Here is a 24,827-nt window from a genome sequence, read left to right as displayed (position 1 = left end):
GATAGGGTTCCCCTATCTCGCTTCCTGTACCTTTCAGTGAACACAGAGGAAGAACAGACGATGCATTACATGCAAGGTTTATGTCCTGCTGATGGAAGACTCTCTCTACACTGAGCTCAAGTGTCATATCCTCCATACTCTCTCCATCTGTCTGGCCCCTTACTTAGCTTCTCTCAGGGAGTATCAGAGAGTACAGGTTTTAACTGGTGTCATGCTGACTTCCATTAAACATTTTATTGTCCCGAATAAACCCAAAATTTGGATACCTATAAATGTCTCCCCGGTTCATGTACCTTATTAAAGAAGCAAGTCTAGATTGCAAAAGCAGCCCTAGTTTAGTCTTAGCCAATATTTGAGGGGTATTTGCTTTTAGCTGGCCTCATTTCTAGACAGAGATTTTACAGAATCTGTACTCAGTAGCCATTCAGTGTGACCTTATTAAAACTGCATGGGTCTTATTCACTGGTGACTAGAGTGATTTGCATTGTTGGACGATACATCATAGTGAAAGGTTTGTCACTTTTTAGGCTTAATGTGATATTGGGCTGTGTGTATTAAAGAGTAGAAGGAGAGGAGGGAAACAGTGATATCTAATAGATCTATTGACTCTTTGTCACGCTGAAACAAAATCAGAAAAAGTTGCTAAAGAAGGAAGTAATATTTCAGCGAATGTTAATGCACATGTGGTGATGTGTTTGCGAGTTCTGCCTGTGCCACACTCTGCCGTGTGTGTTTATGTCTGTCACTGGATTGTATAGGAATGTGTGTGTGTGTGTGTGTGTGTGTGTGTGTGTGTGTGTGTGTGTGTGTGTGTTTGTGTGCCCGTGTGGGCGTTATTGCCAAGGCTAGTGCGAAGCGGAGCACAGCTTAATATCTATGTTTGACATAGAGGCCCATTAATAAGGGCCTGATCCGAGCTGGGTGACAGGACTGCTGACAGAGGAGGATCATGGGGAAGAATCATGCCCTGCTGAGGGAGCCTGGGCTGCAGGTAGGCCCATTCTGCCTTCCCCAGGTGTCATTACGGATGCTGGGTAGGGAGCATAGGAGGAAGGGCCACTACTGACATCTACATTAATCACCCCTCCACACATCAAACCCCCCACCCCACCATCCTCTGCACACCACCTCCTCCCACCTCCAGCTCCTAATCATCCCCACGCAGAGACCCAAACCCAGTAAGGGGATACTCAGCCATGAAAGATATCCAGCTAAGAGCTCCCCAAATACCACTCTGATCTGATCATGAGTGATGTTGCTACCTGAACCTCTGACCTGGCGCACAATTAAAAACACTTTTCTTTTTCTCCCTCGGACACGCAGGAGAAGCACTTCTGATGAAACTACACACTTTGTCACTGTCTGCATGTGATTCATAGTTTGCATTTGGATTACGCCACAGTTACATGCAATTAAAGTGTTGCAAATACCTCTGCTGGAACGTGTAGCCTACAAACCCCCAGAGTCCGCAGATGCTGTTGTACACACTCCTGATCATCTCGTAGATATCACTCGGTCCACTTGGGGACCCGCTATTGATTCTCAGCCATGCTTTTATCTGCAGAAAACAACCACACTGTAGCACTTTGTGTTCGCAGCGCTTTAGTATAACCTGAGCCTCATCATGGACAATTCTTAGTGAGAAAAAAACTGCAATAATTAAAGGGTGGAGCATTTCATATGTAGGCTGATCATGTCAGTTGTTGTATTGATTTGCAAACTAATATTTTGAATACTTATATTTGCCATAAAAGTAAGTGGACTTGACCAATTAATGCCATGTCATTTGACAAGTAGACGAGGATGGATGAATGTAGGTCAACCGTCCCAATGAATGGCTCCACCCATGGATCCGTCAATGAGCAGATGTTCTGGGGACATTAATGGGTAATTATCTGATTGATTATTAGTTTTGATTTAATTAAAAACACATAATTGCACACAAAAACATGACAGAAATTAGTTTAGGTCAAAACAAATGATTCATTTCAGCATCTGGTGGTAAATTCATATATATGTTGTCTCTTTGTGGAAAATAAGGTGCACTTGCATGCTTTTAATATATTGGAGTCCTGCGTTTTTAATGCACTCGTTCCAAACCGCTGCTCCTGATTTGCTTTCCCCCCACTGACGTCAGCCTCATTTGTTTGTGGTTACACCTCATCTGCAAGCTTTCAGTTTTTGAAATGAAAGAACTAATCAACCCAAGCAAACCTTGTTTGTCAGTAATATTATAAATGTCACCCTAATGAAAGATTTGTAATGTACTTCCAGCAGTGGAATGAAGCATAATCAGAATCAGAATCAGAATCAGAAAGGGTTTTATTGCCAAATGTTGAGCAGGTTTACAACATTAGGAAATTGCTGCGGTGCTTCAGTGCAAACATACTGTCATAAAAATATAAAAATAAGAATAAGAATTAAAAGTGCTAAGTGGATAGATATATACATGATATATACATGAGTGCAGGTGGTGATCAGTGCCAAACATGAAATGATGCAGTGAACACAGCGTAGGGTCATGTGTTAGTGGTGGGAACAGTCATACGGTTATTGTTCATGTGTCCGACAGCAGAGGGGAAGAAACTGTTCTTATGGCGAGAGGTTCTGGTGCGAATGGACCGGAGCCTCCTGCCTGAGGGGAGCAGGTCAAACAGACTGTGTCCAGGGTGAGAAGGGTCTTGTATCCTGGTGTCCGTGAGTTATCAGTCCGTTGCGTATGCCCCCCAAACTCATTTTTATGTAACATGCCTTGTCCTGAGTAAACACAGCCTCCAGTTTAATTAAAATAAATCCACTTTGAGCTGATATTTAGAAAGCCACAAAATATCACTGCTTGTGCTACAGATAAAGTGATTGAGAGTGGGGAATAAAAGGCTGGGCTTGGGGGAGAATTACACTCTACTTACTTTTCCATCAATGAAGCCATACACTCCATTGTTTATGTTTGAAGTGGGCTTTTCTTTTTCGTAAATGACCTTTCTCCAGTTCCCTTTTTTCTCCCTCTCCTCTCTTTTATTTGCCTTCAACCCTCAGCAACACTGATGACACAATAAATTTCTGTTTGCCTCTTTGTGTGTCTGTTTGTGGCTGCATGCATTTGCTAGAATCTAGGACACTGGAGAGACACTGAGAAGACAGCATTTGCATGCAGCTCACAAACATATTAAAATATGAAGACAAATCACTGTGTCTGGCCAGCTGACAATGCTCCCTGCAACGAGAGCCAGCTAGCAAACTTACAGCATGTCGCAGTTCCCCGTAAGGCCTTTACAGGGCAAGCTTCGACATGTAGCTCAACAAACAAACAGAAGAAAAAAGTGGCCGTGAGCAGTCAAAGCTATCATTAAAGGCGGTGGAAGTGTTTCCTTCTGCCACAGCTATTCGATCATGTGCCTTAGCCTGTATATTGTTTTTAGTGGGAGAGCAGGGCTTTCAAACACATCTTGGGGGTACATATGTTGGGCTTTGTTGTATGGCTGACTTTGATGTAAATCACAAAATGAGAAATCCAAGCCTTTCAGCCCACACTTCTGCTAATGTTGCGTCCATTCAGAGGAGAAACAAAGCACCAACTTGTTAGATTGTGCGTTCCATCTTTTTACACTGGCGTGCCCAGAGCTGTATTCTTTAATTTGCAAGCATGCTTATTTATTGCTTTGTGCCATTTTTGCTTTCTGAAAGTTGTTTGAATTACACAATATACTGACTGGGGAAATGAAATGATAATACTTTGGTACAAATTTTGGAAAACAGTTTGTCAGCGTAATCATAACTTTTTGATGTAAAACAGTGCATTCGGCTTGTTATTTCCTAACATAGAAGATTTGAGATTTGCGTGCTGAAATTGCCCCTTAGGTGTGGCATTTATCAAATCATGTGAATTCATCTACTTGATATAACACAGCAATGCACGCAGTCTCCAAGTTTTCTTATATCCGTCACACTCCTGTTGGGTCTCCATATGCTGTACCATGGCTGTATACGGCTTCGTAGGCCGGTATTAAAAAAAAAGAGAGCATGGTAACAAGAAGGTAGCCATAGCTGACACCAGTAGGGGGAGCTCACAGTTCATAGCTCCCCCGTAATAAACCCTGTACGGAAACATGCAGAAGGCTGCTGCGCGGTAGTTCAGACCACATACACGAACCTCCCCTCTATCTCTGACCATCAGCACATCCCTGGTCCTCCTTGTTGTTTCCAATCATGATTTGGCCATGATTAAAATTGGACTGCAATAATGTTGTTCTCTGCATTCCGTGTGTGCGTCTGCATATCTCGCCCTTAAAAAGACATTTGTGTATTTATTTGTTGGTATGCAGAGCTGCTCCTCTCCTCATCCTGGGGCAGGGCCTCGGTCAATCAGTCATTGATTTCTGACAAAGATCATATTTACAATTCTGCTTCAGTATCTCAATGGATTAATATCCTCATGCTATTCAGCTTATAATTTCCCAGCAAGTGTAATTTGCCTGCGTTCAAATATGGAATATATTGATTAGCAGCTTTATCATATGATGAATGAATTCCATTCATAAAATAACGTGATTCTTATGTTATCCTGTTTTCGTTTTCCACCCTTTTACCGCTGTTGCCTGTGCAGATGTAGTTGTTGGCCCCACTAGGAAATGTTTCAGTAAATAAGATGCTTAAACTCCTTGATGTCTTAAGATAACATTGTTCTCCAACATCCAGCCCTGTGGTGAACAATGACTGCACTTGAGGCTGTAAACGTATAAAAAGTTAAACTCCTAATGTGTAAACATTCAAATATGTGTAAAGTGGTTTTATGGCTTTATTATCCTCCCTCTTTCTCTCTCTCTGCTTGAAATGCGTATCTTGATTATCACAACTTAAGAGAGATTCGGGCTGACATCCAAACTCTCCTCGTTCTCAAACCACTAGGCTGCTCTCTCTTCGTCTCGCTCCTGATTTCGCGAACCGATCCTTGTTTTGTGCGAGTGCGTCGAGCTTCAGTGTGGTGGGCTGCGGGCTGTGCGCAGAGACCGTGCGCTCCTAGCGGCCGCGCTGTTGAAACCCAAAGGCAGAAAGAGAGGAGGATGTTGAACTGTAGAATGACTGTACATTTACAGCGCTGAGCACATGGGTCTTTCGGGAGCTGCTTCTCGCTACAATAACACAACTTTCTGGAAATGCATGATAGCTGAAGTTTGGTTTGCTGCCGAGTCGTCTCTCCAACTATGGAGACGTCGCTGAAGATTTGAAAGGTGCCAGAGACGCGTCTCAAGGACCCGATAACGAGCGGAGAAGTATAGATACTATGCTGTGTTTTCCAGTGTGGACTTAAATTACCTTTCTTTCAGACTCTGTTCGTTACAGCGTGTACAGTAGGTCATCTTGTCAAACAGCAGAGACTGCAGAGGAACTCACGGGGCAAGCAGGGATAACATCCAAAGACCGAGAGTTTGGATTCAAGGTTCGCTGTGTATTTACATCCCGCTCTGCTCCGGGTAAACTACTACTTTAAATGGATCCTCTCTGTTTCTGGACCTTAACACTGGCTTTTGTCAGTAAATAGGGCCCATCCATAACTCCTAGAAACACGGAATTGACTTGATTGTCATTTTGGACATCTTTCTTTCTGTAGTGAAATCGAGGATTTACGCGCCCGCCGTGGATGGTTAATATGCTAGTATGGGTCCGCTAGCGTTCATCCTTGTCAGTGGACTACTGTATTTTCAAGTTGATGGTAAGTTACTAAACGCGTTGTTGTGTAAAACTCCTTAAATATATTATAATGTTCTGTTCTTCCCTGACTCCGCAAGTCCCTGCCGTGCAACACCCAGTTTAAAGCCAATTTTGTTTCTCATTTATTTTACAGTTTAATTATTATAATAATAATAAGTCGCCATCAGCATTGGCTTTTGGGTGATAACATGACGAGCTTGTGGAGTTTTTATTTAAATGAATTTACATCTCCTCAGTGCTTATTTTTCATTTTCTTCTCTTTTTTCATCCACTAAAGTCGAAGCAAAAAAAACGAAGAAATGCTTAAAACCAACAAAAAAGCTCCTCCCAAGAGGCTAAAATCGGAGCAAAGATTAGGTGTATTTTCTTTTTATATGCAACAGATGAGAAAAAGCTGTTCAATATAATATAGAACCATAGCTCATACCATGACAGAACACTTTAAATGTGTTTTGAAACACTTCTGACTGTGACACAGGTTTTAGAGAAAGCTGAATATAAATGATTTCCAGGTTCTGTCACAGCGGCTACAGGTATTTCCATTGCAGAGGTGAGAGAGACCCTTTTGGAAAAGGAAAATACAGAACGTATCAAACATATGAGATTCGATGTGGTATAAATGGAAGTAGTGCTGTATAAAACAGACAGTAGCCTAGTTCTGCTCTGTAAATTTGGGGGTCATTGGCCTGCTTCTTATATATGCTATGATTGTACAATACTCAGTGTCTGCACTCTGCACTACATGGCGTGGTTTCTGTGCTTTAGGTTTTCAGAGCTGTGGTTGTGCATTGTGGTGTAAGCTGACCTAAACCAAATCTGGAACAGTGCCACAGTTTATTATTTCCATTTGTTTGATTAATGTTTAATGATGATGTGGATTACAGACAAGATTGATTCATTTCTGCAGCCAAAAGCTCCTGCCCTCTTGATCCAGTCTACCACTGAGTGCCCAGTCAGCATCTTTATATTACATGCTTCTCAGGATTCTCTGGCCTACAAGGGAACTAGTTTAATAGAGGAATTAAAACAGCTTCAGCTAGAGAGTTAATGTAATGACTCACAGCAATCATCAAAATAGGACAGCTTAGGTGACGGAAATCGTGATTGGAATGGGTCCAACCTGTGACTGGCGAAACGATAATCGGTATTAAGATGTATTACCTTCAAATTCCGTGGTCTGCTTTCATTTTAGTGCTTCTTTTGAAAAGGACACACCTTTTTTTCAGTGGTCTTGCACACTGTCTGCACAGACAATCAGAGGCTTATAATCAAAGAATGAGAAAAGAATACTTCTGACGAGTCTCGTGCTGGGTCATTATATTATCATACGTGAGTGATGATTCACACATATGTTTGTATTGCATTGTTTGCTCAGCTTATCCATATGTGAACCAGTTTTTTTTGTTGCCCCTGAATGCAAGAGTCTGTAAGGTCCCATTTTTTCTTTTCTTTTGCCTGTCAACCCACGCTTTTGTTCCTCACAGCTGCAAGTTTTGGTTCTGAAGCGTCTTAGTTCAGTGTCCACGTTTAGTAGTTTGCAAATCAAGTCTCCTTTCTTCTGGGAATTGAATTTTTTTCCCCTTGGCCTTTTTTGGTGTTTTTTACTCTGTTCAGCCACTGGTTGCTAAGCAGTAGCTGATGGCATTGCTAGCTGGACAGAGAGAGAGAGAGCACATCTCCCAGGGAGCAGTGGATCTTCCCAATCATTTGCCTGTCACCCTCCTCCCCCCTCTGTCTTGCTCTCCTATTCCATCCCAGCAGAACTCACCCATCACCCAGCCTTTTAAGAGGTAATCTTAGGGTCCATGGAGAGGGAGGAGCTTCCACTAAGAGTCCACTTGGGCAGACAAAAAGGCCTGGAGTTGCATTCACTGGGCTGCATAGCCAACAAAGCCAAGACTTGTGAATGGCGTCAGTCACTGTTTAGTGTGCTGTGATTAATACTGCTAGTGTGCAGGAGAGGACTGATACTGGGAGGGAATAGGTGGAGAAAGTGGATGTGTGTTGGCTGTTGTTGGCCAGAGTTGGAAGACATTTAGTGACCCGAGACAAGTTGTGCATCTGAAAACAGTTTTACCACAGTGTGTGGGGTTTTTTTGTATGAAAAGGCCCACTGCAGTAGGATATACTTTCTGGAATACACATGTCTGCAGCTGTTTTTGTTATCTTACAAACTCTGCTGTGTTGCTTTTGAAGCTGGTTTAGAACATGCTTTGCATAGTGGACATGCACTCCTGACCCTTTGCTATTTTGAGATCTCCTGCATGCCTGTGTCTGATGTAGGAGCTGGTGACATCACATTCATCCTGGGTGATACACCAAGAGGTGCTGAAATAAGGACCAACTTAAATATGTCAAGGAGGCTGTTTAGATGGCCGCTTGGGGATGGGGTCGTTTCTGTGGATAGTGTGTAGTTTTTGATTCACCAGCGGGGTTGGGGCTTCACTAATGCTGAGTCAAGAGAAACTCAAACCAGGAGAGCGCGCGTGTGCGTGTGTTATGGAAAGGAGGAGGGACAGAATGGGTGCAATCAAATCTAAAAACTGAGAGAAGAGTGGTTTAACAATACAATCTTTTAAATATAAATTGCAAGGCTGATGCTTTATTACCGAAGAACACTGCAAACTAACAACTCTGTTGATGGTTATGATTAAATGAGAGAGGTTTATAGTGCTGGCCTATAATGGAAAGTAAGCCCAGATTAAAATAGTCTAGGTGAATGATGAGGCAGGCTGAGGTCATTGTGTAAGAGCCATTGCGATTCGTGCCCCAAATGTGATTGTTCTGCTCGAGCTGGCAGTGTTTAGGCAGTGTTATTGTAATTGCGGTTCATTTGCTGGAATGGTGTTGCTGTAATGGTGAACCTTCATCTCAAATGTACAGGAAAGTCCCCTCTCTACTGTCTCCCATAGTCTCATCACTGTCAAGGAAGTCGCCTTGCTCTTCGCCATGAAGCGCTACTGTTTATTCTCTGATTAACATCAAAAATGAGTTAAGACAACAAGACTGAAGCTGGTAATCATAATACAAAGTGACAGAATAGGGAACGAGGAAATGGGATGCGGTGAGCACTTGTCCAGTAAAAATCAGCTTCCTGATCCTTTTGTGCCATTTAAGTGATAAGTGTTACTTGGCCGGTAACGTTGTCATGTCATCTCCTATGATGTTTTAACAGCCAAGTCTGGCTGCTCAGTGGTTCGTGTTTCAACAGCGATCACTTCACACATTCAACACGTGATAGAGTAAAGTTTGAGCTCTCCATAATTCTTTTAAATCACAAAAATAATGCCGTGTGATCACTGAGATATAAGAGGATTCACAGCTGTTTTAAATTCTTGAAACACGATAGGTAGTGTCTTTGCAGTTTCATGGTGCAGATGTGGGAGAGAAAATGTCAGCTTCAGACAATGCACATGGCTGGTTTTCCTCTAAGACCAGCAAAATGGAGGGAAGGTAATGCCACTTTTCCCTGTTTTACCTCCGCTTTATTAAGCCCCAATCAAGCATACCCCTGACATTTACAGAGCAGAATTGCACAGAGAAAAAGACAAAATAACTGAGAGATTACAACAGGACCAAGTAGAGGTTTAACACTGTTAGGTAGACAGCTAGTGTCTTTCCTCCCACAATATATATTTTCAGATCTTCCCACAGTCTTGCTCTTCCCCTGTATCTCACGTACACACATACTGTCATTGCTCAGGTATCCCATCAGTGGCGGTGTCAATGAGGGTGGAATTCAAACAATGAGGAGTTTATTGTACACCTGTGATAGGAGCATAAAGTGGGAGTGTGTTTAGGTTGGGGTGGGGGAGGAGTGATATGATGACTAGAGATGACTAAAGCAGGTAAAACAAGTGGTAAGGGCCTTCACCTGTCTCACACACCTGTACTTATAGAATACACACCTGTGCTTACCGCCTGGGCCCCAGAGCACAGATATAAGCCTCAGTCTGTTCTGTCATCGTCTTTGTTTCGCAAACAGCAGATTAAAAGTTGTAAGGGGGCCAGCAGTAAATAAAGGTGCCGTTATATAAATCAGGATGTGCAGGATGTGTTACTCATTTACACTGTGGAGTTGATGAGCAGTCCTATCAGGAAAAATGTAACTGTCGTAAGAGCACGGCAAAACAACATGACATAAGGACTGAGTATAACAGAAGCCGGTAGTGATGTGAACATGGAAGGGACTGAGTGTTTGTCTTATCTGTGTTTTCATGTTCCAAGCTGCACTGAAATGTTTTTGGGGAAAGCATTTATTTACTCTGTGTCCCGTTGCCCTCACCCTGCCCTCTGTTTGGCTGTCTCGCAGCAACCTTCAGATAGGAGGAAGGGATGTCAAGGTTGAGTGACTCATGGAAGTACATGGAACTGTATAATCCATGCTTTTAGGATAAAGCCCCCTACACAAACAAACACAGATACACAAATCCACCGTAAACTTACAGACCATACAGATCTATACTGGCAAACATAAAGTGATTGCAGGAGGATAAAGCAAGAAGAAATAATGCACAATTACAACGGTTCAGATAGAGGGGGGAGGAGGTGGAGGTGGAGGTGGAGGTGGTCAACAAGTACAAGTACCTCGGGCTGTGGGTGGACAATAAACTGGACTGGTCATGCAACACAGAGCACCTGTATAAAAAAGCCCAAAGCCGACTGTACTTCCTCAGGAGGCTGAGGTCTTTTAACATCTGCAGGAAGCTCCTGAGGATGTTTTACCAGTCAGTGGTTGCTGGAGTAATTTTCTATGCTGTGGTGTGCTGGGGGAGCAGCACAGCAAAGAAGGACTCATCCAGGCTGGAGAAACTGATCAGGAGGGCTAGCTCTGTGGTCGGCATGAAGCTGGACACTCTGGTGACAGTGGCAGAGAAAAGGACATTAAAGAAACTGATGGACATTATGGACAATGCCAGGCATCCTCTGCACACGGCCATAAACAATCAGAAGAGTCTGTTCAGTGACAGGTTGCTTCTCCCAAAGACAAGAACTAACAGACTTAAAAACTCCTTTGTCCCACACGCCATCAGACTGTTTAACTCCTCTCTGGTGGGGAGAGGGAGGGGAAACAGGAGGACAAAGGAGGGGGGAACAACTAAGCTGTAGTGCCTCTTCACCTCACTGTACAATACCTTTTGTGCAATACTTTTGTAAATAGTCAACAGTGCAATAGACTCAATACTTGAAATGTGCAATTCACTTGTATTTTTATTTTTATTCCTATTTATTCTATTTATCCCCTTCGTATATTTTATTTATATTGTCTCTGTATTTATATATATGTGTGTGTGTATAACTCTGTAACTTCTGTCGGTGCTGTGCTTTTTTGGAAATCGAATTTCCCAGAGGAACCCACCCGAGGGATTAATAAAGTTCTATCTTATCTTATCTTATCTTATCTTATCTTAACATTGGGGGGATGTATGTGTTTTTAATTTTTGACGTTTTAAGCCAAAAAACAAAACATGCTCTCTTGTTCTTCATTGTTAAGACTTTGTGTGACAGTTGTGCCTGAGCTGAGTATCTCACCAGTGTTTTAAAGATGAGGTCAGGTCTGGTGATAAAAATGCATGAGCTGTCTCGCAGTGCAAGACATATGAAGATGGACAGCCAGAGTACGACACTCAAGCACACATCCATCACGCGCAGCAGTAGTCCAGCACAGCTGTAATGCTGCTCAGAGTGGTGGAGCCACTGAATAAGTGTCTTGTTCCACCGTCTTCATCTCCTGCTCGGTCTATGGATCACCTAGCCATGACAGCTATCTAGCTTTTCTTACCTGAAGCTAACTGGAGGATAAAAACCTTTAGAAATACAAAGACTCCAGACTATAGACCATCACCTCATTAGAGTAGTGTTTCAGAGCAGAGGCTATCACTTTGATGATGCACAAATGAAAAATGCACGCATCTCTCTCTGTCAGTACTGTAGGAACCTGTTCTTGTCGTGTCCTTGCTGGGAAAAGAAAAAAATGGCACCCCACTGCTTTGTAAACCTAGTCACCATGACCCGGGGCGAGTTGATTTACTGTATATAATGACTCCTGGTGAGACTGGCTTTGTGGTTGAAGTTTCAGTGTGGAACGTGGCATCAGCCAAGTGTCACAACCGTTTTGGTGAAGAGGACAAAAGCCCTAATCACATCCTTGAACATTTGAACTCTCCACTTTCACTTCCAGGATGGTGGTGATTTTTTTTTCTGCATAGCTGCTCCCGGGCATTTGTCACTGAGAGGCTATGCAACACAGAGCCAGCTCCAGAATTATGAACTGCTGTAGGAGTGTGCGGGTAAATGTGTTTTGGAAACACTATTAATAACCATCAAAGTCTTGTTTTGTGTTAGCGTGGATACATGGGCCTCAATAAACTGAATGAGTCCTCTTCCACTTACTGCTGGCACCCTTGACCCTGTATCCCAAAGCAAGACCACACTAAATGTCTTGTGGTATAAAAATTTAATAAATCTTATTCTGACTTGCTTGGCTGCACCTTAAAAAAGGAAGTATCAGAGCCGGTGCTTTGCTTTCTGAGTTTATCGGTTGGATGGTGTGGTTATAGCTCTTATTTTTCATGTTTCCATCTGGAGTTAAGCTTATCTAAGGACCACTGGAGTGCTTGACATGCAGGGAGGACCAATGAGTTTTTATATTTCCTTGCTTTTTTTACAACTTGGGTAAGAAATCCTCTTAAAAACATTTTGGGTTTGACCTCTGTCCTGTGAAATAATATCATTCGTTTTGAGAAAATACTTATTTTTTGTTTGTGCGCTTACATAGGAGGCTCAGGTTAGTTATTTACCTTCTGACTACCTGATGTCTCTGTGTGACATACATATGCTCATCCTGAAGAGGACTCAGCTGAATGAAATGCTTGTGGTTAGATAGCAGAGAGATACTGTTTCTGAACACATCAGTCCTGGTTTTGGCCTTTCTGTTTAGTCTCTTTTTTTTGTTTTCTCCTGAAAAACTCCACAGCTAAATTTAAGTTAAATTAAGGTTTCTATTATTTGAATAGCTTATTATTTTGAGTGCTTTATGAAAAGTGTGTCAGTATCTCCCAGCCTAACTGTAGGCAGCTAAATAAGTCTATTTAGGATTAGTCAGTCCACTTACTGCAAAGTCACACAGTCACAGCTCAACACCATGTGTCACCTACACCCTTCTCTATCCCCCTCCACATTTGATCAAAATCTATATTTTTTAATTTCTGTTAACACCTGAAAGTGATTTTGAGTCAGCTGTCTTTACAATTACACGCACTCTGCACACACGATATACCATGAAAAGATAGATCTAAACACTGCTGCTTTCTTATCTAATTTGTAGAACATTTACAGAGATTAAAATGACCAAAGAAAATTGGACTCTATTACGATTGCTTATTACTGATGATCATTGCATGACTGGAGCAAGTGAACATTACCTTAACTGTAAGGGATTCTTTGTAGTGGAATAGGAAGGGGAGACTGGGCTGGAATTGAAATCGTTGAGTTTCCAAGCACACAACTTTAATATCAAGGTTACTGTCATGGTGCAAAGCAAAGGCCAACAGTCAAATGCTAGAGCAGAGGCTCTTCAAAAGGATCTGCAGGAAAAAAGAGAGGTTTGAAAAAGGTGGGGTGGCGCAGTGAGCTACACGCTTCACTGGCCCAGGAATCGGAAATCATTTAATCTGCATCACGCAGTTTAGTATCCCTACCAGTGGCCTGACAGCCCCACAGAACTAGCACTGTACTCCTTGTACTAATCAGTCCATACAAAGAGAGGAAGCAGCACGCTTGTCAACACTTTTCCCTTTACAATAAAGCAGTCTTAACTGTTTTTACGTTATCCTGCTCTTCCTCCTTTAGTATCTTGTTGCAAGTCAGCGATCTCCGCTCTTTTGAGACGAGGCAAGTGCTGAAAAGTGATAACATCGCCTTTTCTGTGCATGGATACATACTCATAGTAGGGTGGAGAGTAAGAATGGGGGAAAACAAGGTTGAAACTCCTTGAAATACAAGCAATGTGAATCAGCCCTTTGCAGTAAAATCAGATATTCTGTTTCCCACAGTTATCTATTTATATATTCCATCTGCATGGGGGAGAGAGTAAATACATGGATGCAAAGTCAATTTGACCCCACCTCGACATTGCCTGAAATACACTCAGAATGGAATTCTATCTGATATTTGTTAGAGGCAAGCATGGATGCATTGAGGGGTTGGGAGCAGCTCATAGAATTACCCCTGTGTTTGCTTTCAAAGTATGGATCCTAGCAGGAGAAGAGAGGAGCAGTATGCGGAGCACTGAGGTGGAACAGACTCCATCATGTGAGCCAGTTACCTAGTTGAAACCCCTCCCTCTCTTGAAACAGAAGATGAAGCGGAGGAATCTGCTCTGCACCTGTGAACACTCTTCATTTCACTCTGTGTGTCTTCAGTTTGAGGATTCTGCTGTATCGAGTGGCTGGCCGGATGCGCTGGACTGGGCTGGGCTCCAGCAGATACAGCAGGATGTCTCCAGTGACACCTCACTGAGATGGGCTGTTTGTCTGGTATTGGAGTATACTGGCGCTCATGCGCTGTGACGCCACTGACAGCTTGGCATAAAGAAGATGAATTTCGGGTGCAGAACGGGCTGCTTGGAAGTGTCACGGCAGGGCCGGTGCTGAGGCGTAGAGGGCCAGTAACATCCGTCTTTCACCATCACCAGTTTCCCCCTGCTGCTTTATCGTATTTCCCCTTTGATGACATGACGGATATGACTCAGTCACCCTCACAGTGAGGACAGCATGTAACAGGACAGGGAGCAAGTGAAATGGACAGAGGGATATGGGGAGGTAGAGGCGGAGATGCATAGAGAGAAGGAGATCGAGTGGGAGGTTGAAGAGAAGTGGAGAGAGTTGGGAGAAGTGGGAGGCAGAGGGAGGGTATACTTCAGATTGGACAACATGGATCTAATGCATAATTCATTCACTCTGAAAATTCTTTGAGGTTTTCTTTTTTTTTTTTTTTTGGACACTTTTATATTCACTCAGTCCACTGGGTTTCAGCACTTTCTGCCCGAAATACCTCGGCCTTTTCCACATTATAATATTACTGCATTCCTGGCCCGGACCTTGGTTTTTTCTGTTTGATGTTTTATGGCGCTTTGGTGACCAAAACTTTTTGCCTTGGTCTGGGGTTGCCATTGGTTACCTCCGATTAGCATGCATCTGTTGGTAGAATAATTAATATCTCTTTGGGGAGCCCTTCCTTCAGTGCTCTTCCTGTGACTGGTGTGTGTATTGATTTGGTTGGTGGGAGAATTTCTCCTGGGAGCTAATAAAAATAATTACAAAAAGATCATCAAAGGCCTGGCCTTCTGTTGCACACATGAATAAATATGTGACAAAGATAACAGAAAAGACCAGTTCTAGGTGTGTGGTCAGTGGTAATGCAGGAGAATGAGTTGTAGTTAAGCAGCTTTTTATCTCGGATTTAAAGGACAAATGTTACCCATCTTATCTTGTTTAACCTATATGTTTTTCAGTTATATTTCAATGCTAACGTCACATATTGGTTGAAACACTATAGCGGGAGAAAAGCGGGTGCTCAAATACTGCACATTTCTTGGATAACAGCACAGCGAAATTGCATCCATTTCAGTGAAACTGACATAAGTAGACGGGAAGAAAAAAGGCAGAAAAGAATCAGCTTCTGGTTCAGTAATCCCTCTCTGATTTAATTCCCTGTCTGTGTGCTTGTTTGTTTGTTCTGTGGTTCCTACTTTTTTCCAAAAGTGGATGACTGCACAGCAGTGGTGAAAAGTAATGGCGGTATTATTGCAGACAGGGGGAAACACAGCATTTTGATTGGAGCGTGTGCCCTGAGACCCAGTGAAGTGCACTCGCCTCAGCTCAGAGAGCACTTGATTGCACAGCACCAATGATCACATTAAAAGGGCAACAGAAAGCCCATTTACCGTAAAGAGAGTGGGAAAAGGGGCCCAATAGGAAGCTGAAAATTGACTTTCGCTCCTGTGAGGAGTTAGGTCTGATGGCTCAACAGTGGGAATGTATATAAAGTTTTTTAATTTGATATTTTTGGACAGTGCACATTCAGGGACATTCATGGAAGCCACATGAGGGCTGTAGTAGATACACTCGCTTAAGCTTGTGCAAATATTTTCTTTGCACTTTTCAAAGTGAAACTGCTCACAAGGTTTATGTGTTGAAGTTTTTCAGTATTGAGATTAATGGGTCATTTTCAAACCATATTCCACAGCATATGGATGTGCTTTTAACCTCTACACCTGACTCAGGAAGGACACTGACCAGTCACGTCTGGCCTTCTGTGCACCCAGCTTAGCTTTTTTTGGCAGTGAAAGGACAATTGTAGAGGCATCTGCTGTGTTCATTTCCACAGGAAAGAGGAGACCAGATGGAGACTCAAGGTTTAAGTGATTAGAAAGCAGTAGATTGGAATACAAATTGGATTCAAAGAAATTAGACTGATAGAAATCGAATAGAGTCACTGCAGTTTAGTCATGTCCATTGGCCTTAGCGGAAAGCCACTGCACGATTTGTGGATTATTGGGGAAGCAGATGCTCCAATGAGATAAGAATAAATGTGCGTTTGACACTGGATCTGAGGGAGAAGGGGGCCTACATGACTGTCCTTTATCTTGCCCTCCATTTATCAATGTCACAGTGTTAATTACTGCTTAATCTATTAAGTCACTTATTGCCAGAATACAAACTTGCTCTTTGCCCTCTCTGTGACAGGAAAATTGGCTGCTGGCTAGGTTATTGTTCCCTACTTTTGGTGAAAAAGATAGCAAGAAAAATACCTTAGATTTTTGTTCCAAACACCAGCTATACTTCTTCAGTTTTCCACATAATACCAATGAGATTAGATCATGGACTCTGGGGACAGAATATTACCTACCCCTCTACTACAGATCGCTGTCTGTGGCACCAGTTAGTGCAAGACACCAGGCCTGATCACTAATCAATGACAGGGAAATGGAGGGAATTAGCCCAAATTAGGAAGAAGAGAGAACAGACTGCCTCCTGTTCAGGGGTCAATATGTCCCTATCTGATCCCTGATTCCTGACATTTTGTGGACTAGTGCACATTTCCAGACTAAATCTGTGTGTTTTGTGTGTGTTTGTGTGTACATATGCACACACATCCACCACACTTGGTCTTTGAAGTGGATTTTATGCTGACCAGCGGTTTCTGCTGGCTCGTGTCCCTTTGCCTGTAGACTCATGAGGAGAAAAGACCTCGGTACAGCTTGTCCTGGTTTCCCCTGGGAGGTTGAAGTGTAACGGGTGGTGGGATGTGCAAAACCCAGCCAAACAAAGAGCTGAAACCACCGCTGTTATGCTTGCATCCTGTGTTCAAATTACCCCTTACATAAGCACAAAGGCCTATGTGGTATACTGCACTTCTGTGCAGCAGGCATCATTCTATTACCCCACTGTACTGCCCCCAGGGAAGGGCACAATCATCAACTCTGCTCAATCACATGCACACCTGCAACAGCTCATTTTAAGACAAAGAGCTGAGCTCTTAACTTAAGGCAACACTGAGTGGTTAACATTTAGCTGTCAACTGAAGCAGAGTTATTGATGAGGTATTGAATGGTTCAAAAGAAAAAAGGGTTGTTGGAAAACTGTGCCTCATTCCCCATTCCCTTTGCTGTGTCTTTGATTGCTGGATCAGACTGTTTGATTGTTGCATGGTTCCCATGGCTTCCTTGATATAAGAGTGTGTGCGTGCGTTTGTGTGGCCTACAGCCTCTTATCACCATGGGTAAGACCTGGTCACAGACACACTGCGCACTCTGACTCGGGGAGCATTATCTTAACTGCCAGGCTCCAAAAGCTTACCCACTGTAAGCTCTAATGAAAAGGAGTGGGCCAAGGTTTTCAACCACAGGGGATTAGCATTTGACATTAGTCTGGACCCCAACATTCATATTCACATCACATGCCTGCTTTTTGCATAGTGAACTCCCACTTTTCCTGACTTTTTCTGAAAACCAAATATAGAGGGCAGATAAACAGCATAATGTGGGTCTATGTGTGTAATTCTAATGTAAGCTAACTGTATGCCTTCATTCACTGTTTGCCTGTAAGTTCCATTACTCTCAAGCTCTTGCATGGGCTGAGAAGAGCAGATAGAATATTTTTTTGACTAACCTGTTATGGTTATTAAAAGCTTTAATAGGCTTTTATTACAAGCTTCCATCCCAAGTCAGATATATAAAGGCACTTACCTCTGCTATTTGGGTCCAGGCAGCAAGAAAAATAGCAAAAACAACTGCTTTTGTCACCTGGTTTTTGAACAATGTGAATCAAAATTGGGGGGGTTTAAATGTGGATACATGTAGCCAGATTAGCTGTTTTGGGTGGGTTTTTTGTATATACCTATTGCTGTTGAGTTGAATTGTAGCTTGATGGTTTTAGATGTCGCTTAGTGAGTAGTAACTGCATTTGTAAATTATGTATAGGCTGCCAAATCAACTCAGCAGAACACAGTGGATCGCAGTGGATATTGGATCATTACACAGAAAGTAGAAGTTCTGTTGTCCTTCTTTTCCAGTATATATTAACTTGAGTTTACTTTTTATTTGAAAAAGTGGATTACCAGAGTTTCTTTTCCTAGTTGTTACTATTTGTTTGTTTTTTATGGGATACTTAACATTGAATTATATATGTCCATCAATTTTCTTAATCGCTTTTCCAATCCAAGGTCACATGGGCACTGGTGCTTATCCCAGCTGTCAGGAGCAAGAGGCAGAATGCATTCTTGACAGGTCGCCAGTCAATATAAATGGCCAGAGCATGGAAGCAGACAATCATTCACGAGACATTCACACTTACAGACAAAATCCCCAGTTAACCTATTATGCATTTCTTTTGACTGTGGGAGGTAAAAGGCAGTAGGTACCCAGTGGGCACTGGGTAAAAACCCCACACATAAAGGCCACAGCTGACCAGTGGGTTCACCTTGGACCCCTTTGCTGAGAAACAACACTGTTTATATGTGTTTTCACTGTGCCACCTGTTTATATGTTTTTCTTCTTTAAGAGTAAAAGTTGTCAATTGATACCTTGGAGACCGCTTCAGAGCCACACCTCATAGCTTTTGCTCTGGGCAGAGGTCGGTCTTCCCGACCCAGACAACTTATTTATTTTGTTGCTATGAGTTGTGTTTATTAATTAAAACCCCATATTCCCACTATTTTTCTATTGTTTGTTATGAAAGAGGTTCTTAACTTTATAAAGCTTATATAATAACATCACTGAACATAAAACATCCTTTTTTTTCCTCAGGATCCCGTCTGCGCCAGGAGGACTCCCCACCCCGGATTGTGGAGCATCCCTCTGACCTGATCGTATCCAAAGGGGAGCCCGCCACTCTCAACTGTAAAGCAGAGGGGCGGCCAACCCCGACAGTGGAGTGGTACAAGGATGGAGAGCGGGTGGAAACAGACAAAGATGACCCACGTTCCCACCGTATGCTGCTGCCCACCGGCTCGCTTTTCTTCCTGCGCATCGTTCATGGACGGCGGAGCAAACCAGATGAGGGAGCCTATGTCTGCGTGGCCCGGAACTACCTGGGAGAAGCTGTGAGCCGCAATGCATCTTTGGAAGTAGCATGTAAGTCAAGAGTCTCTTCTCCTCTTTGCTGGAGTTCAAAATGATTCTGTTCACATTATGTAATTTATAAGGACAGATAAAGAGAAATCCTGATCTCACTGCTTACTGATGGAAAGACTGGATTTGCATTCAGCACATTCAGAATACATTTTTGATCTAATCAAGCGTTGAAACATCGTCTCTACTGTAGGTACTTAAAGTAAACAAGTCAACAATTTCTGGCACTATTTTTAGTTAATTTCATTTTGCTTCTCCATTTACAAACAATACTAATTTCCTGCTGGTCTAAAAGAGCCACTTAAACCCTATTACGACCTCACATTGTGGAATATTGGTCGGAGTTTTGGATAATGAGTTTTTTCTTCCATGCACTTGATAAATGTGATCCAAGCCCAAGGGATATATATTGATGTTGTGTGTATGGGTTGGAGTATGTACGTAAAGCTGCTGGGAGGCTTTATGATGGGAACATGATGGCATGGCTGACATGGCTCTCTCGCAGGTGAGTGGGGGTCGAATGACAAGCACAGTTTGTGATGGACATTTAGCACAGGCCTTCTGAAGTCTGTTGGTGAATGGTGACAGGCATAACCTGAGCTGTGTATCGAATTACCTTTGAAGATGAGCCTACCCCCCAGCAGTCTCAGGATGGGCTTCCTATACAGCCACTCCCAGGCACCTCAAAATGCCCATAAGGTGGAGGGGAAAGTCCCTATGTCCTTATGTTGTGGAAGAGGAGAATTCTTATCATGAAAGTGACAAACTTTAGACAGTCTCTCAAAATGTTGAGCTGGACTCCTTAGACAACATAAAACAAGCAAAAATTGGAAATCAAATGTTTTAGATTTATAGACAAAAGAGAGCAGGAACAACATCCTCTGCCTGTAATTGTATTTCTGAGGTGATGACAGTAAAATTCATAGTTAGTTTTTGATCCTTAGGAAATGGGTTGGAGGGGGTTGGTCTCTGCTTCTGATCCACTGCCCTGCCTTCCCGAGGGCCTTCCAGTGGCCCCCAGGTGCTAACTGTGTGACAGCAGCTTGATCTATCGATTGCTGTAAGAGGCCTCTCCCACTCTAAATGAAAATTCATGAAAAATTGATGAACCCTCTCGATTATTTTATTTTTTTCCTTCTAACACGGTTTCTTAGCCTTTCTTCTTCAGTATTCTCTCTCTCTCTCTCTTTCTCATGGTCTCGCTCTCCCTCTTTCTCATGTAATATGGACTGAGGAGCAGAGGGGGTTGAATAGAGGCATTGACTACTTGAATGGCTTAAAGGTGAAGGGTGAGGGGTCACTAGGGCAGGAGGGAAGAGCAGAGCTAGGTGAAGAAATATGTATAGCGCACATCTGATGGGTATTAACAGTGATGCCAGGTTTGAGAGTAGGGTTCAGCATACAGGCAACAAACAAGTGTACAGAACTGGACATGTTTGTGTAGCTCCATACACTATACAAGGTATAACAAAAGAATGGTGTAAAAGTAATCTATACAATACACCATCATAAGACAACACTGCTGGCTAAAAAGACAAATACACTGAATTTTTCACTCAGTACTTTGAGGTCTTTACTTTTTAAATTACAGTGAAGACTTCTAATTGGAGTTTGGTTTATTTTAGCTCTGCTGTAAAACACTTAACAAGGACCAATTATGAAAACGTGAAATAAGCTGAACACTTCAGTATTCATTATAGTGACAGCATACTGGCCGGAGCCTGTATGAGGCATAGCAGTTTGAGAATGACGGCAATGGTGGCCTGACAAAGATGGAGTGTGGGTGCAGGAAAAGGCTCTGTTTGACAGTCATTCACTGTGCTACTTGATTACAGTGTGATGGTGCACAAATGTGACTTTTTGTTAAAGTAGGGTAATTTTGATTTAAATTATTTTAATAGTAGGAGATCAAAGCCCTCAGAGGCATGTTGAAGAAAATGGAAAAGGTGAGGAGAAGGAAAAAGATGTTTAAATATTCAGGTAATGTGTTATATGGAGACATTAATTATTTGTTTCAATTTTAATAATACTGTAGGTAATCCTGAGCATCTTGAGGAAGAATTTCCTGAAGCTGATTGGCAGCATTTCTTTCTGAGCTAATCAAGTATCTGGCTTAAGGTACCAAAATGGTCCGAAACAGTGCAGAGCTCCAGAGTCTTTTGCTATTGTACTTTTGTCATGGTTAGAGCGCACTATCTTTTTCCGTCTTTTAAATATAGACTATTTTTGGTCTTTTAAATGTGATTAGATGACCAAATAATTATGTTCCTTTCCAGTAAACTTTAGGTATTTGTTGACATCTACAAAGTGATGATTAGAAATTTAACCTCCGTGATAAAAAAAAAAAAAGTGCCCATTTTGCAGCGTATTTCCTCTGTGTGTTTCATTTTTACTGAGATAAGGGTATCATAGAGCCTGAAGAAGAGGGAGGGGCACTTTGCGGCACGCTCCATGCCTGGTCTGTTTTGGGCCCTGGGCTTTCTCAGTTTTCTTTCACAGCCAGGTCTTCAGGGGACTGCGGGGGCAGAAGGGGGGGCGATGTGCTAAATCCCTCTGCATTCGCTTTACAGCAGTGATTAGCTTTATCAGGTCCTGACATCCGTCCAGTGATTGTAAAGCCAAAGCTAATCTCACAAGAAAAAGTCTTAAATCTATATCCATGTTGAACTGGATTTGTGTTTATGATATGTCTTGTAACCCCCCCAATCCTCCCCCATCCCCTGCCTCGATCTCCCCCTCCATTGTATTGAACGCACCTTTGCCCCCCTTCCATTCACGAGTGGTTGAACAGGACCCTGGTGAGATAATTGAATTGCAGTTCTGAAACAGATTGAACTCTGTGTCCACTGAACAGAGTGGCGCTGCTGCATGCCAGGCATCAAGCTGGGCCGGACTCACCACTCTCTCTTTTAGAGGAGGAAATGTGGAGTGAAGAGGCAAAGGGGGAAGAGCCCTCCAAGAGGTGCCAATGCATTATTAATGTGGGCCCGAGTGGGCAGGGGCACTTGTGCCTTTACTGGGCTTAGGTCTGCAACCTTGTCTCCTTTAAGTGTTGGATGTTGAGCACAAATAGATGGACAAGAACATGGACTGCTTTGTGTTATCTAGCTCCATGGTGCATGTGCAGAGTGTGGGGATAATGCCCAGACATCACTCTGCTGCATTTGGGAGAGATTTCATTATAGCTGTTGTTCACTGTCCTGTACTTCAGAAGATAAGAGAACTTGTAAATGTGTTGCCTAGAGGGTATCGGAGCAGCCTGCCTTGTAATCTTACTCCTCTTCAAAACTGACTCCAGGCCAGCAATATGGGATATACTGCATATAAGAGAATGTGCCCCTTTTCTCTTTTCAGGATAAACTAGGTCAATGAGCAGGTTCATAAATCATTGTGAAGCCTGTGTCAGAAATGCAAGCTGCAGCCATCGCTGCTGCATAAATTGCTAGCACTGCGAGTATCTGTGTATATGTAAGTGTGACAAGGCACACCTGGGGCAATAGGATCCCAAGGAAAACGTTAACTAGCCCAATCTTTTCAGGTGCTTGACGCAAACTACATCCACCTGAAACTAGCACATATCACTTTTAATTGAGTGCCAACTGTGATATAGGCCCTCTGACATGTCTACTTGTGTATTAACTGTATGTAATCATCAGGGGAAAGGCACCACATATAAATGAAGACAAAAAAAATGAGTTTTAGATGTATACCTTTGCAGCTTTGTTCGGTTTTAACCTTTAAAAATGCAAATGACACTGAAATGAAACAGATGTCTTGGGTTGGTTCTAAATGCCGCTTGGAATGGGATTGGATGACTTTTAAAAAGGTCCTTTGATATCATCTAATGTACCACTTCTGCAATTAAGTGAATCGTTAGGTAGCAGTTGGTACTCGTACAACAAGGTAATTAGCAGGAAAATTGAGTTGGGAAAGGTGCGAGTGTTGAAGAGAGGAGGAGGGTTACCAAGCTGTTGCTGTTGTGTCCAGCATGAGGTGGGGAGCTAATAAAGGGATGGGCCAAAAGGAGCAAGCCAGGTGGGGAGTCAGGATGAGCTGCACTGCTGAGCTCATCTGGACTCATTATTCCAGTTCAGAAATGAGAAAACGGGGTGACAAGTGCACACAAACAACAGACACTCACGCACTTACACACGCGTGTTCACAAACACCTGCCCTCGTGCTTGTATAAACCCCGGTAGACTGAGGTTTAATCTGTGCGGGAGTCCTTGAGAAATAATGAAGGGTAATGAAGAAAACAGCAACAGCGCAACCATTACAGCGCATTAATGATGCATGCTATAGTTAGGAAATACAACACAGTCTCAGAAACTCTCATTTGTAAGTGTAATATCTAAGTGTTTTATTCATACCACACATCTTGACGTGTCTGTTTCTTTATGTTCTTAGATGTGTAAAACACAAATTTCCGGGTCCATCTAAAACAGTTTGTCTGGTTTTTCAATAACTTGCTCAATAAATAAAAGATCAGTTGCTCACACAGATAAAATAAACATAAATCTGCTGCTCACACCACACCAAAGTATTTTCTAGTTTATTACATTTTCATATAAAAAAAGTAAAAAATAATTTAAAAAACCTTCCTGCTGGAGCTCACTGTTGTCTGAGCTGAAACAAGCACGGAGGAAAAGCAAAAAGCATACATGCAGAAAAAGTGGGAATGTTGTCCTGTGATAAGAGGGATGGGGAGAGAGGGCAAGCATGTGAAACATATCTTCTCCTGATAGTGTTAGAGAGGAAAAAATCCCTGATTAAATGTGTCAGCTGGAGTTTGCTGACCTCTGTAGAGATCTTCCTGTCTATTCATATGCACACACACATACACACACACATATTCAGATGCACGGCTATAGTGTTTTCCAGCCATATACAGCGTCACGCAGCTTGATCGTATCACCTTTATCAGTCACAGATGGTCACAGTAAATGAGGAGCTCCTACAGATGCCTAACTCCTGTGCCATGCTTGGAAAGAGGCCGGGCTGCAGAAATGGAACAGAAATTTGGAAAGTCTCACAGGAAGATAAATCATAGGGATACACTACGGTCACTAACATCCTCACTGTCTCTCTCTCATACACGCACACGTACACATCCTGAGACTGCACTTTTACTTTCCTCAGCGGGCTTTGTGTCCCAGCTCTGACCTCGCCAGCTCCACCTAGGGAAATAGATTACCTTTAGATGAAGCGACAGCAGTACTCTAGAAGGGAAATACGGTGCACATACATTGTGGCTGAATCACGACAACAGTAATGTAGAGGTGTGACAAAAGCTGCAGACAAAGATGGAAAATGTGGTGAGTAGGTGGCGAAGAGATCGAGTACTTAGATCCAAGTTTGGGATGACCTTTGACCATCTTTCTCAGCCTATTATCAGTCTTTTTGTCTCCTTTTCTTTCAAACTTCACCTCTCTACTTATACCATTATGTCACCTTTGAGTGTACAAACTGGATTAAGTAAGTGCGT

General features: G+C 42.6%; 1 protein-coding gene across 2 annotated transcripts in view; it reads left to right on the top strand.

The window, feature by feature from the left end:
• robo2 (roundabout, axon guidance receptor, homolog 2 (Drosophila)) overlaps window positions 1–24,827 on the top strand; it is a 261,243-nt gene that overhangs the window by 101,447 nt on the left and 134,969 nt on the right. For both annotated transcript variants that reach the window (XM_085430533.1, XM_085430534.1), the window contains exon 2: window positions 19,019–19,345. In XM_085430533.1, coding sequence (XP_085286659.1) covers window positions 19,019–19,345 — 327 coding nt within the window. The remainder of the gene's footprint in view (window positions 1–19,018; window positions 19,346–24,827) is intronic.

The sequence above is a fragment of the Copadichromis virginalis genome, linkage group LG14 (genome assembly GCF_057382275.1).
Source record: "Copadichromis virginalis isolate Kocher_CV1m ecotype Utaka linkage group LG14, C_Virginalis_male_GT1.1, whole genome shotgun sequence".
NCBI classification, from domain to species: Eukaryota; Metazoa; Chordata; class Actinopteri; order Cichliformes; family Cichlidae; genus Copadichromis; species Copadichromis virginalis.
This window is presented reverse-complemented; position numbering and strand designations above follow the sequence as displayed.